We start from the raw sequence: 12,817 nt of genomic DNA on the forward strand, positions 1-12,817 counted from the left end.
GAGAAAGGAACAGAAATAGCCTAGAAATTGGCCAGATGATCAGACCCACACCCCTCAAAACTAGCAAGACACTTTTTCCAATGACTCCAGGTCCTCTTCCAGGATAAACCTAAACCTCTAATCCTTGAAAATATCCCTCTACCCCTGCTTTCATTCACATTCTACCAGTTCCATTCTCCCCCCCCAGCCCTCCACATAACTTTTGGATGGGGCTGAGACTTTCAGAGTGTTTTCTTTCAGCCCAGCAGGTGATCTGCCATGCAGAGCCAACCTGCCAGGGCTGTGGAAGAGCCTGCAGCAGGAGTGAGAGCCCCTGGCACATGGGCTACCGTAGCTTTCAAACTCAGTCCCACCTCAGACTGGTGCCCCCCCGTTATTTCAGATCACTGCAAAGCTGCTGCTGCCAAAAGCCTCCAGCTCACGCACAGGAAACTAGTTATTTGAATACCTCCAGAAAGTTTCATTGCTACACGTTCAACCCCATGTCCTTCCTGGGCTGCCTCTCCCTCTTCACTTGACTATCAAGTCTCCCCTACCTTTGGGCTCTCTACCACCCAAGGCTGTCTGTGCAGGGGACACAACCTCTGTCACCCCCAGCTCCCCTCAAGGACAAGGGACCCATACAGCAAAGCACAGGGGTGTTCCACGATGGATTAACTGCTTATTCATCCAACCTCTGGCTCCAGTTTTGTGAGCTCCACTGAATGGTGCTCCCGCCTTTGCCATGACAGGGACTGCAGCAATGGGCAAGTCCCCTTCTTTTGCACACATGTCCCCAGCTGGCTCCTGGAGAAGGCTGAACGACTACTTAGCTGTGGCTTTCATTTGTCCTGAGGGACACAGTAAGACCTTCTTGGTGCTCTAGGACCTGTCTCCCAACCACCACTGATGCTAGACCAAAGCAGACAGATAGATCAAACAGCCATGCTTTGTCCCAGGAGACAGAGCTGCTGGTGGTGGGTTGGGGTGAGGGGAAAACAAAGAAAAGGGGATCAGCCTCAGAAGGAACTGATCAGGCTGAGGAGCTACGCACCCCCTGCTCTCCTAAATGCAAACCATGCCCTTGGTAATCCCATCCACCTCTCCCCTGCTCTCCTTCCCTCTATCAGGCCACCAGTGCACACAGCCCCCTTTCTGCTCTGGAATGTGTTCTCCGAAATTTAATCTCAGCACAGGGCTCAGGCCAAATCCCCTGACAGATTCGGCCCACTGCCTCAGAGCTCAGCAACTCTCCCCTCGCCTCCTCCTCCCACCCAGCCTGGCCTAAACATTTCATTCCTGATTAATGTAGCAGTGACAAGCCAATAGCTCTTGGCTTTAAAGCAAAGCCAGCCCTCACTTTGCACAAACATCTTCACTTCTTCATTTTCTTAAGGCTTAGCCCCAGACTCCCCCTTGCTGGGAAGACGAAGCCTTTTCCACGCCCCGGGGCTACCACTGCCAGGGGATGGTGAGCTCATCTGCACACACTTGCTCTACCAGAAACTGTCAAAGACTGTCTGGTCTTTGGGAAGGTCAGACTCACCATTGCCTAGCAAGGGTGGTTCACACAGAGCCCCCCTACCTCCAAGCAGGGCATGGGGGACGGCTCTTCCTCAGATGCACCCAAATACAGCACTTTCTCACATCTGAGCATAACATCTGGCCAAAACCAGGCACCTGTAAGAGGAGTTTCCTACTCTTAAGACACCTCACACACATACAGGTCTCCTAGGTCTGTCATCAATGCCAGAGGGCAGCAGTGAGGAGCACATAAGCTCAGGGATAGAGGCAAAGTCCTTTACTTAGAGCTCTGGCTCAGAAACAAAGGGCTTTTTGCTGCCATGATACTGCAACACCACAGGGTTAGGGTTAGGGTTAGGGTTAGGGGGTTAGGGTTAGGGTTAGGGTTAGGGGTTAGGGTTAGGGTTAGGGTTAGGGTTAGGGTTAGGGGTTAGGGTTAGGGTTAGGGTTAGGGTTAGGGTTTAGGGTTAGGGTTAGGGTTAGGGTTAGGGTTAGGGGTTAGGGTTAGGGGTTAGGGTTAGGGTTAGGGTTAGGGGTTAGGGTTAGGGTTAGGGTTAGGGTTAGGGGTTAGGGTTAGGGTTAGGGTTAGGGTTAGGGGTTAGGGGTTAGGGTTAGGGTTAGGGTTAGGGTTAGGGTTAGGGTTAGGGGTTAGGGTTAGGGTTAGGGTTAGGGTTAGGGTTAGGGTTAGGGGGTTAGGGTTAGGGTTTAGGGTTGGGGTTAGGGTTAGGGTTAGGGTTAGGGTTAGGGGTTAGGGTTAGGGGTTAGGGGTTAGGGGTTAGGGTTAGGGTTAGGGTTAGGGGTTAGGGTTAGGGGTTAGGGTTAGGGTTAGGGTTAGGGTTAGGGTTAGGGTTAGGGGTTAGGGTTAGGGGTTAGGGTTAGGGTTAGGGTTAGGGGTTAGGGTTAGGGTTAGGGTTAGGGTTAGGGTTAGGGGTTAGGGTTAGGGTTAGGGTTAGGGTTAGGGTTAGGGGTTAGGGGTTAGGGTTAGGGTTAGGGTTAGGGTTAGGGTTAGGGTTAGGGGTTAGGGTTAGGGGTTAGGGTTAGGGGTTAGGGTTAGGGTTAGGGTTAGGGTTAGGGTTAGGGGTTAGGGTTAGGGTTAGGGTTAGGGGTTAGGGGTTAGTTAGGGGTTAGGGTTAGGGTTAGGGTTAGGGTTAGGGTTAGGAAGAGGATAAAGCCCTGGGAAGGTGGAGCATGCAGTGGTAATGAATACAGCTTCCTGCCCCTTACAAACAGAAACGTTGTTATGACTGCTTTTAGATATGCCACTGTCCTGTCCACTTCTGTACTCACCTTACTAAATGAGGACAGCACAGTCTCTGCCTTCAGCATCTGCATGCATCTGTTCTCCCACCACCCCTTTCCCTCACCTTGCCTTTTGGCAAGGAATCTTCCCAGTGGTACACAGAGGACCACCAGCCACTTCATACAGGTGCTCACGTGCACCTCCTCACAGCAACCAGACTAACCTTGCCTCAGTGTGAGTGTGGAGGCTGGTACATTGGCTATGATGAACCCAGGGGCAGCACAAAAAAGTGCAGGCCCCACCACAGCACAACAGGGCAAGGGACTTCAATTTCTGTGGGTCAGGAAGGCAGTAAAACCTAGCACATGCTGACCCAGTGCTGGCAACAGCCCTCCAGCAGCCCAGGCAGTGGTTTGGCTATCAGCACTAGCAGGTACTTTTTGTTAACCTCAATCAAGAAGTCAGCAAACCAGATGAGGAAGCATGACACTCAGGAAGTCAACCATGCACACCAACCCCATCGTTCAATCATATTCTGGTCTTGCAAATACTGTCACTGCAGGACAGGTCTGCAGCCTACCATGGAGGAGGACTGCTTGCGTCATGCTAGGCCACAACATGACAGCCAGTCCACAATCAAAAATGCTACAAAATGGCCTAAGCCAAAGGAGAACCCCCTTGATGTTAGCGTGAACAAGTGAGCATGGATGAGTCTCTCAAGGTAAGTGAGTGATGGCCCAAGCAATGCAGGGGATGGCAGAGGATGAAAGCTACTCACTAGCTAACGTGACCACTGCAGGGACACTGGCAATGACTCCTTCAGGCACACGAGCAATGCACTGGTATCGCCCCACGGTGTGGTTGTTGAGAGCTGTGATGACAAGCTTCCCTCGCTCAATGTGGATACCCAGCACTTTGTCTGATCCAGCCAGCTCCTTCCCATTCAGTCTCCAGGTAAGGTTTACTCTGGGGGGGTCCACCACACACCCCAGGCTGACTGGACCCCCAAGCTTTTGGACTATGGAGGCAGGTTGCACTGTGACCTGCAGAGATTCACCTGCACAGGGGGGAAAAATGGGAATAAGAAAGCTCAGTGAGACTAAGCAAAAGAAAGGACAGAGTTAAAAATGGCAGTACTGGTACATTTTGCATTGGAGACCGGAAAACACTCTGTGCTTGAGGCATGGCTATGCTAAGCAGCATCAAGGCAAAACATTCAAAAAACAGAACAAATGGGTAAACCCAGAGACTCACTCAGTCCGGCAAAGCAGCTAGCAGCTGCAAGGATGAGGCAAGGGATGGGGGACATGGGTCTCTTCTTTCCACGTGTCATTGCTATCCCATGCAGTGCGTCCTGGGGTTCCCAGGGAAGGGTCCCATAAGCTGCCTCGGGAGATGCTGTGGATGTGCGGCAGCAGATTCCTGTGAATGACAAGAGACATGATGGATGAAACCCTCAGATTTCCCTCTGCTTTCCAGCCCTGCCTGGCTTCTCTACCAACATCCCTGAACTCCCAGAGATTCACCAAGCCAGTGGCCTGAGGAGGTTACAGACACTGGTACAAGCACTTCTCTTCTCCAGCCTCCCCCCAAGCATGGCTGTGAGTCTCCCAAGACATTCCCATCCTCAGTTCTCGGTACAAATCTATGTGTGTGTGCACAGACACATACTGCCCCATTTCAGACTCGGTGCAGTGAATGCCTGTACTGTGCCAGCAATGTACACCAGGCAATTTTCAGGATCAAAACACAAACATTTCCAACAAAGTATCACTGGAGATATTCACCAAGTGCTGCTGCCACTTCTTGGCTCTGTCTGGAACGTATTCTAGCCTGAACACAGAAATAAATGAGTAGTGCAAGTCCCAAGCTATGAGAAAACAGAGGTGATCCTGCAGTTTCACAGCCTTTTCCTGGACACTGGCCATGTTGCTGCTGGGCATACCTGCGTTTCAATCCAGATGGGACTCCTTAAGAGATGTAAAAGTTTTTCAGGGCATTTCTGCAAGGAATTATTCTGAAGGGGAGGGGACACTTTTGGAGGAGGAAAGAAATGCCCAGTTCTAAATTTGTTTAAATTCAGTGCAGCGAGCTGACAGCGGATCACACTGACCTGGTATAATAAACCTTTATTCTAAACCAAGAGACCCAGCCTATGGAAAGATTTCACATTAAGTGTTCTGCCTGAAACACATTGCTGATTTTGAGCTGAACTACCCTGTCTGGACAAACCACCAGGTTCACAGCCAAAAGCAGCAACAGTTTCCACAGGTCTTGAAGAGCCCAAGACCTGTCACAGCCTAGGCTGATGTGGAGAGCTGCACCACAGCAGCTCTTGTGGAGAGAACAAACAGACAAGCCAGGTCAGGGGGATCAAAGATGTAAGTGGCTGCTCCAAGAGGCATCTCAGACATTCAAATGAATTCAGCTTCACCCAAGGGCGAAGGTCTGAAGTCAAGAAGAGACCCCCCTCTATGGACATCATAACACAGATACAGGATTGAGCTTCCTTCAGTTTTAACACTAAGAAAATGACCTACAAGTGCCAATGGCATTTCAGAACTGCTCCTGTGGCATGCCTACATTGGCAGGAAAGAAGCCCAAGACCAAACCAGACATGGAAGCCAGCCCAAACAGCAGTTATATTGCCTGGTCTCCCTGCAGATACACAACAAGCTGCTTAGCTGCAACCACCATCCTCAAGAGCAGCTGGGCTCTGCAGAGCAGTATTTCCTACTTCCACCACAATCACTGCTCAAGCAGCAACCTGTTTGAGCATATCCTTTCCATAACCATCCCAGTCAAAAAGAGGGGATAAGTTCCTTCAAGCACAGCTTCCAGACTAATTAATTTCTGAAGTAAGGACTGCCAGACTCCCCATGAGACGCTCAGCAAGTTGTTCAAGGAAAGGCTGGTTACTGCTAGCAAGGAAGCACAGCGTTTGGGGAAATCTCACCAAGCTACTCTTAAATGACTTTGCTTAGCCTCTAGTGGCAGCAAAGGTGAAAGAGTGCAGTACAGGGCAATGTCAAACGCCAGCAGTGCTGAGCTCCACATCACAACAGCAAGAATCCAGCTAGCCAGCTTGCATGCCTCTCTGCAAATTGGGCTGTTCCTCCAACAGCCTCACAAGCTGTCCTCTTCCCCCCCCCCACCATGCCCCACAGCACTGCTTGGGTGAGAAGTGCTGGAGGAGACATTCATATACAGCTGAAGAGAGGTAAGGAAAAGAAAAGCCTCCTCAGAGCTGGTGCTTTCAAAAGGAAGTAACAGCAAGTAAAGCAACCTCCAGCTGGAGCTTCGCAAATGCCACATAGAGCATCATTATGTGGCACTTTGCAGACCAATGTGAGCTCACTTGGCTGGCCTGTCTAGTGTGCTCAAAGCAGCTTTTTCCCAGGAGTCACACGGTCATGGTTAGAATGGTCCTGAGGCCAAGATGACAAGCCCTGATGAGAGGCAGGTAAATTAGGCCACACTTGGCATGGCCTGATGTGGCTTCCAGGTAGGCAGGAGCATGAAGAGAGCTTGGCCTTTGGGTGTCAGGCTGGGCACACTCTGAAGGCACCCAGAAAGACCAACTAGACTCATTCTAGCTCCTGCAGCCCACAGCCACGTACATGTGAAAACCCTCTGTGAATAACCTTCAGTGACAAAGCAACAAGACAGCAACTTCCCTCCCAAGCACCTCATCCTTCCTGGCATTCACTCTTCTCACTTAAGGACAGAAGAGAGTCTCAACAATTTATCTTTGAAGAGTTTCCCCTGTCAGCCAGCACATATGAAATCCTTTAACTATTGTCTTGGGTTATCTAAGTTACTCAAGTTCACTTCTCCATGTAAGACAGCCACCAAAGCACTCTTTGTTATGCCACAGCCATCAATGCAAACTCCTAATGGCCATAGCCATAGAAGTGCCTGAGGTCTGTCCATACCAGAACATGCACTGCTGACACTGTTGCTGATGTGCGAGTTGATGTACCACTCATCTAGAAAAGACTTTGAGTTAGTTTAGGCTTAAAACCTCACACCATAAGAATCTACATTTTTACACCAATGCATAAGAACAATTTAGGGTAGGACTTCAAGTCTTGCTCCTCAGTGCTGGAAGCCCACAAAGTGAAGCTGAGTCATTCCCCTCTCTAGATGGGTTTGGCAGCAAGAAGGAAAAATGCTGGATGGAAAAGAGCTGCTCCTTGGAGCCCATGCTGGGGGAAGGGGGAGGCAGACACATTCCCAACCAGACCTCCCTGTAGCTTTGCTTCGCACAGCGCTTCTGGCAGAAGGGCAAAGCCAAGGGTGCAGAGATGGGTGATGGAGCCTTTGTGAGCCTGGACCACCCAAGCACATTGATGAGACGACAAAACTGGCTGCCCCAGGTCTGTAAAAAGATGAAGGGCAATAGGTGGGGAGAAAAAAGGAGAGATCAGAAAATTCAGCCATGGTGCTGGGCAGATTGAACAGTATTGAGCAGAGACTGAGGAGAGAAGGTGTGTTGCAACAAGTGCATGGTACCTCCCAAACCTCCAGGCAAAGTATGAGCTCTAAATAGGGACATGTGGCCATTTTTTTCACAGCTGAGTGAAGTACAAGAAGTAAATGGACAGCATAAAAATAATGAGGAGAATGAATGAAAAGATCAATTCCAAAAGAACTGTTAGCATCCAGGGCCAGATTTTGAAATTCTCAGCTTCCACAATTGAAGCCAGATTTACAAAAGCATTCAGTTCTCAACATGCTGAGCTCTCCTAAATAGGCAACCAACTTATTTTGATGCCTAAATGGGAACTGACCTCTTCTGAAAATGCTGCCCTTTAGCAGCCTACAGTAGTGCAAAGCAAGGAACTTTAATAATCAGGCAGCTCTTGATCTGCCAGTGTCCTGCAAGCACCGCTAGAGCAGGCTGCAATGGGAGAGGTGGGGAGCAGAGGAGGCTCCAGTCACTGTGGTTGCCTTCCCAGAGGCAATGGTCCTGGACTGGGGGGGGGGGGGGGGGCTGCATGACAGGGTCCTGCTCTGCTGTCTCCTCTGCCCAAGGCAGGTCAGGTACAAGATGCCCCTTGCACTGATGCTTCCGCAGCCACTGACACCACCAGCCTCAACAGCTCCTGCTTATGTGGAAAAACAAATACTTAAAGTAATTTAAAGAGCTTCAAGGGGGGAAGGGAAAACAAAAATTATTTGTTTATTTATTTTTAATTCTTTCCTGCCAGGTTACAATAACAATTTCCTGTCAGAGCTCTGCAACCTTTTCAGACAGCCCAGTAAACCAAAGGAGGGGCCATTAGGAGAACAAAATTAACAAGAGCTTCATCAGATAGGGAGGGGTGGTGGGGGTGTAAAATCTGTTGGCTCTGCTTCCCACCACACACCTCAGCCCACTGAGGCCCCCGCACAGCCCCAGCGTGATGGACGGCACTGCAAAGGCAGCGGGGCAGGGAAGAAAACCAGAGGTGAAGATATAAAAGGGAAGAAAGGCCGCATGCGTGCAGGGGGGTGATAGAGCTCGAAAGGAAAAAGGGATCTGAATTAGGCACAGGCAGCAGGAGAGGTGTTTGCTGATTAGAAACTGAAGGTTTTACTGAGGAAATGCTGCTCACAGCTCCAAGTCCCCTCCTGCTTAACGAGGGCCGGCCAATCCTTGTTACTGCCACGCTGTCTGTAATTTACAAGGCTCCCAAATAGGAACCAGGCTCTGCCCCAGCTCCGGGGCAGTGTCCCTGCACCACACACCCCAGTGCAGGGCACAGGCTGGGGGGAAGGCAGAGGCAGACTGGGAGAAGGTGAAAACTCACTGATCGATGCACATGAGAATAGTCTGAGGTTCTGTCAGGCAGCCAGACCCTGAGCACCTCTTCCTGCAGAGGGGGAACAGTGGGAAGGGGAAGGGGCTGCTCTGTGCTAAGGCAAAGGCTGCAGCAGCTCAGGCCCAGCTGGGGACACCCTGGGTATTCACTGCAGCTGGTCTCCATTTCTGACAGGTCACACAGGGACAGTGATACTCCCAGATCTCTGTTTTATGCATTCAGACTTCAGCTCTTCAGAGGCAGTAATGTCTTAGTGCAGTTAGCCAGTTTACTTTATGTAATCATTAGTTTTAATACAAGACAGTATTTTGTTGCTGTTGTTCCACAGAGCTTAAGGCACTGAAAAAGAAACTGTAAAGGAGGAAAAAGCCACAGCACCTTTTTGCTTTACAAATGCAGAAACCTGAGCACTAGAAGAGGAAGCCAACCTAGCCCAAGGTTATACAGTAAAGCAGTGTCAGGGCTGGAAGCTCTATAACTGGGGCCTCCATCCCATCAGGCAAGTCATTCTTGGTCCCAAATCTTTCTCATCCTGTCTGAAAAAAAGTCACCATACAACTCCTCTAGCTGAAAAAACACTGCCCAGGTGACACCTGAACAGCTCAGCTGCAAAGTCCCCACATGATTCCTGGGCATGGACAGCAATCTGGGCACCCCTGACTTTCTTCCTTAACCATCAAACAGTAATATCCCACAGGGCAAAATTAACCTCCACCAACCCCCATCCTCACTTCAAATTATTAATTTCACGCTGTTAACTTATACTCACTCTCTCTGAAAAGGTTTGGAAAAGGAGAGGTTTTCAGCAGGAGAAACGCTCCCCCTCCCATGTAACAGCACAGGCATCCAAAGAGGATGGAGGTGTGGATGCTATAAGGAGAGGCAGGAGTTGAATGGGAAGGGGGTGGTGTCAGGAGGGGGCAGAGAGAGGCAGCATCCAATGTTCCACCACCATGCTTAAAGTCAAGGAGGTAGCAGAGTGTATGTACAAACAGGGATAAAAGCTTGTCTGCTTCCCTCTATAGCACTGAAAGCTCCTGACTTCGTAGTGCATTAGCTCTGTTAACATAGCCCTGTGTGAGAAGCACACACCCCCCCCCTTTTTAAAGTGATTAGGCAAAGAGTCTCTTATTGGCTACTTGTGAGCTCAGCCAGTCCATCAAGAAGCCACAACTGAGAAGGCCTGGGATAAATTCATGCTCATAGCTGGAAGAAGAAAAAATAGAAAGCAAAACCTGGCAGGGCACCACCACCATGCAGATGAGCTCGCTCGCCTGTAAACAAGGGTGACCTTAAAAAAGAGCCACAGATTTTCTGCAGGCAAGTCCTGAGCAACTCAGTAGTGACACCTCTCCAAAAAAATAAACTGAACTTGCAGGTAAAACAGCTCTTCTTCCCTGAACGGAACTGCTCATGAAAACCAAACCGGCAATGAACCGAGCAAAACATGCACTGATCTTTGTGACTCTGTTTTTGTCTTCCTCAAGATGAAGCTGCTGCCCTGGGCAGCCCCTTTCCACAACAGCCTGTGGTATTACCAGGGAGGGAGCTGAGCATGCTGGCTTCGAATTAGCAACAGGATGCAAAGCCTGCTCATCGCCTGTCTGACTTCAGCTCATACCCCTGCAGCCCCAGTGCCTGCAGATTCTGGCACCTCTCCATGTGACAGCTCCTCTGAAGCAAGCGCCACTCTCCAGCTGGCACTGATCAGGCTGACTTTGTTGGGCCTCAGTGAACACCTTCAGGTTGGCATTCCTCAGCCAGCAACCGTGAGGGGGCTTGAAGACCAAAATGCCATCCTCATGCTGGCCACAAGCTCCCAGTGTCATCCCGGTGGTGGCATGACAGCGAGTGTGGTTTGCCTTGGGCAATGCCTGGGGCATAGTTGTCCCAGAGTGGCTGGAGCTGTCAGGCTGAGACAGCCCTGCTGCAGGCAAGACAGGGATGCAAGGATAGCCTTGCCCCATGAGCTACACCTTCCTTTTTCTGCAGCTACCAGGAGAGGAGTCCTATGCTAAACCAGAGTATATATGCTGGCTTTTGCTGCCCCTTGGCGTGCCTTGAAAACAGCTCCAGCCCTTGAAAAGACAAGGCTAAAGCATAAGAAAGAAAACCCGCGTCCTTTCTTCAATATCATGCTCCCCCCATGCCCTAGACACTTAATTTCCCTCCTTGCCCCCCCTGGCTTTCCCCTCCATTCTGAGTAAATTCAATTTGACAACCCTGCTAATTGGATAAATGCTGCTCCCTACGCTCCTTTAAGGCTGCCCGCTTTTCTCTCCTTGTTTTTGGAGGGCGATTGTGGCTGTTCTTTAACATGAATTCCATCTGCTTTATTTCTCCTCTGCCCATTCAAGACCCCTCCTGAATATGTATGAGGGGATGCACCCCCCACCCCCTTTCTCCTCCATCTCACCTCCCTCCCTCATCACACCCCTCCATCCCTCTCTCTGCCCTCTCCTATTGCCCAGGACAATAACCCCCCAAATGCCCCCTTCTCCCACCCCGGCCCTTTTTGCTTTAGATAAACACAGGCAGTGTCAAGTGTGAGGAGCGGGGGGGGGAAGGACGGGGTTCAACTGCCAGTCAAGCCTCCAGCCCTCAATGAAGCCCGGAGGCCTACCCTAATCTGCTGCATGCTTGCCATATGGGAGCTGTGTTGCCCTGGGAAACACTAACAGGCAGAACGGAGCTTAATAGAGTCCATATTCATTGTAATGCAGTGAAATGGCTCGAGGGACTATTGCCCCTTGGGTCTGTTTTCATTCTTCTGTTCCCCCTCTTTCTTTTTTTTTTTTTTTCCTTTTTTTTTTTAATAAATTTTTTTCCTCCCCTCCTTCTCCTCCCCCTACTTTTTTTTTTTTTCCTTCCCCCCCCCCCCCCCCTCCATTCAAAAGGACCAAGTCCCTAGAGAGCTCTAATCTGGAGAGGCTGGGGGCTCCCCAAAGGGCTGGCCGGCCAGCGGGGCAGGAGCGGGAAGGGGGAAGGGAGAGGGTGGAGGTGACGATTAGGGAGGCGAAGGAGAGGTGGAGGGCAAGAGGAAAGTAGTAACTAATAAGCATGCAGCCAGCCAGCTGTCAAGATGCTGACAATGCTGTTCCGGGTGCGAGCGCTGGCACGGAGGCTGGCGCAGGGTCCGGCCGGGAAGCGCTCGCCTCCCCTCGGAGCCTCCATCCCCGTCTGCCGAACGCGGCACAAGCGGCGGAAAGAAAGAAAAGAGAGAGCAGGGCGCAGATGGAGCGTGCTGCACAGCCTCTTCAGAAACAAAGTGCACCTAGGAAACAGATGTTGTTGCAGCAACAAGCCCCAAGCTGCTGGCTTCTCTCTGGCTCCTTCTCCCAAGCGCGCGACAGGGGAAAGTGGCCCCGCAGCAGGATGCCTCTCCGGTCAAAACCTTTCAGCCCAGCTTCAGTCCCAACCCGGAAGAGCTGGCACAGCTTTAGACCAACTTTTCCTCCACATTCCCCATCCATCTCATCCTTGGTTCACCTGCAGACTCTCCAGTTAATGGCCTAATTCAAACAGCTGAGGACTTCCAGAGGGAGTGCACATCTGCAGCACTTACTGAGAGGGGCCTGAACATCAAATGTCAGAAAGTCAGCAGAATTGCTGCTATCAAGGTTCTGTGAGTCCGCAACCAAGCGTACAGAGGGTTGCAGCTCAACCTATTCCTCCAAAGTTGGCATCAGCAGAAAGCATCAGGATCCCCTCGGAAAACCACATCAATGTAGCCACACACTTGAGGAGACCAGTTAACCACGCTGGAGCGTTTTCAGTTTGTTCCGTGCCTGCTACAAACTCAGCTCACGGTGCAGCAAGAAAGTCTGGCTTATCTGAGGCTTTGCAGAGGGACAACACTGCATCTTCACAGTGAGAATCACTTCAGAGGAAGCAGTAGGAAAGGGGTCACTCACTGACACAAGTGTGGTGTGAAAACAGATCTTCAGTCTTAAAAAAGGGATTTACTGCACTGTATTACTCGTCTGAAGCATCCTATCTCTTGGTGATGAAAATTACACCTGCTTTAACATTCAGATCACAACTAAAGCCAGAGATCAGTGTCAATGAAGTCAGAGCTGCGGCCAGATGCTGTACTAAACAGAGAATGAAATCCATCCCATGTCCTACAGACTTCACACCCCTGGCTAGAAGGGTTACTCCTTTTAGGACGCTTTATACAAACAGTAACAGTTTATCTACCTAGGCCTTTTCCTGTTGTGAGGAGGCAAAGCTTGTAACAAGGAGCTGGGAATGGGGAAGAGCATGT

At 50.5% G+C, this 12,817-nt stretch overlaps 1 protein-coding gene across 2 annotated transcripts in view; it reads right to left on the minus strand.

The window, feature by feature from the left end:
• BOC (BOC cell adhesion associated, oncogene regulated) overlaps positions 1 to 12,817 on the minus strand; it is a 55,551-nt gene that overhangs the window by 20,141 nt on the left and 22,593 nt on the right. For both annotated transcript variants that reach the window (XM_062619507.1, XM_062619506.1), the window contains exons 2-3: positions 3,998 to 4,165; positions 3,522 to 3,800 (exon numbers count right to left, since the gene is read on the minus strand). In XM_062619507.1, the coding sequence (XP_062475491.1) occupies positions 3,522 to 3,800; positions 3,998 to 4,076 (358 nt within the window). In that variant the 5' untranslated portion in view covers positions 4,077 to 4,165. The remainder of the gene's footprint in view (positions 1 to 3,521; positions 3,801 to 3,997; positions 4,166 to 12,817) is intronic.

The sequence above is a fragment of the Pezoporus occidentalis genome, unplaced genomic scaffold (assembly GCF_034315485.1).
Source record: "Pezoporus occidentalis ecotype Australia unplaced genomic scaffold, CSIRO_AGI_Poc_V1 ctg211, whole genome shotgun sequence".
In the NCBI taxonomy this organism is placed as follows: domain Eukaryota; kingdom Metazoa; phylum Chordata; class Aves; order Psittaciformes; family Psittacidae; genus Pezoporus; species Pezoporus occidentalis.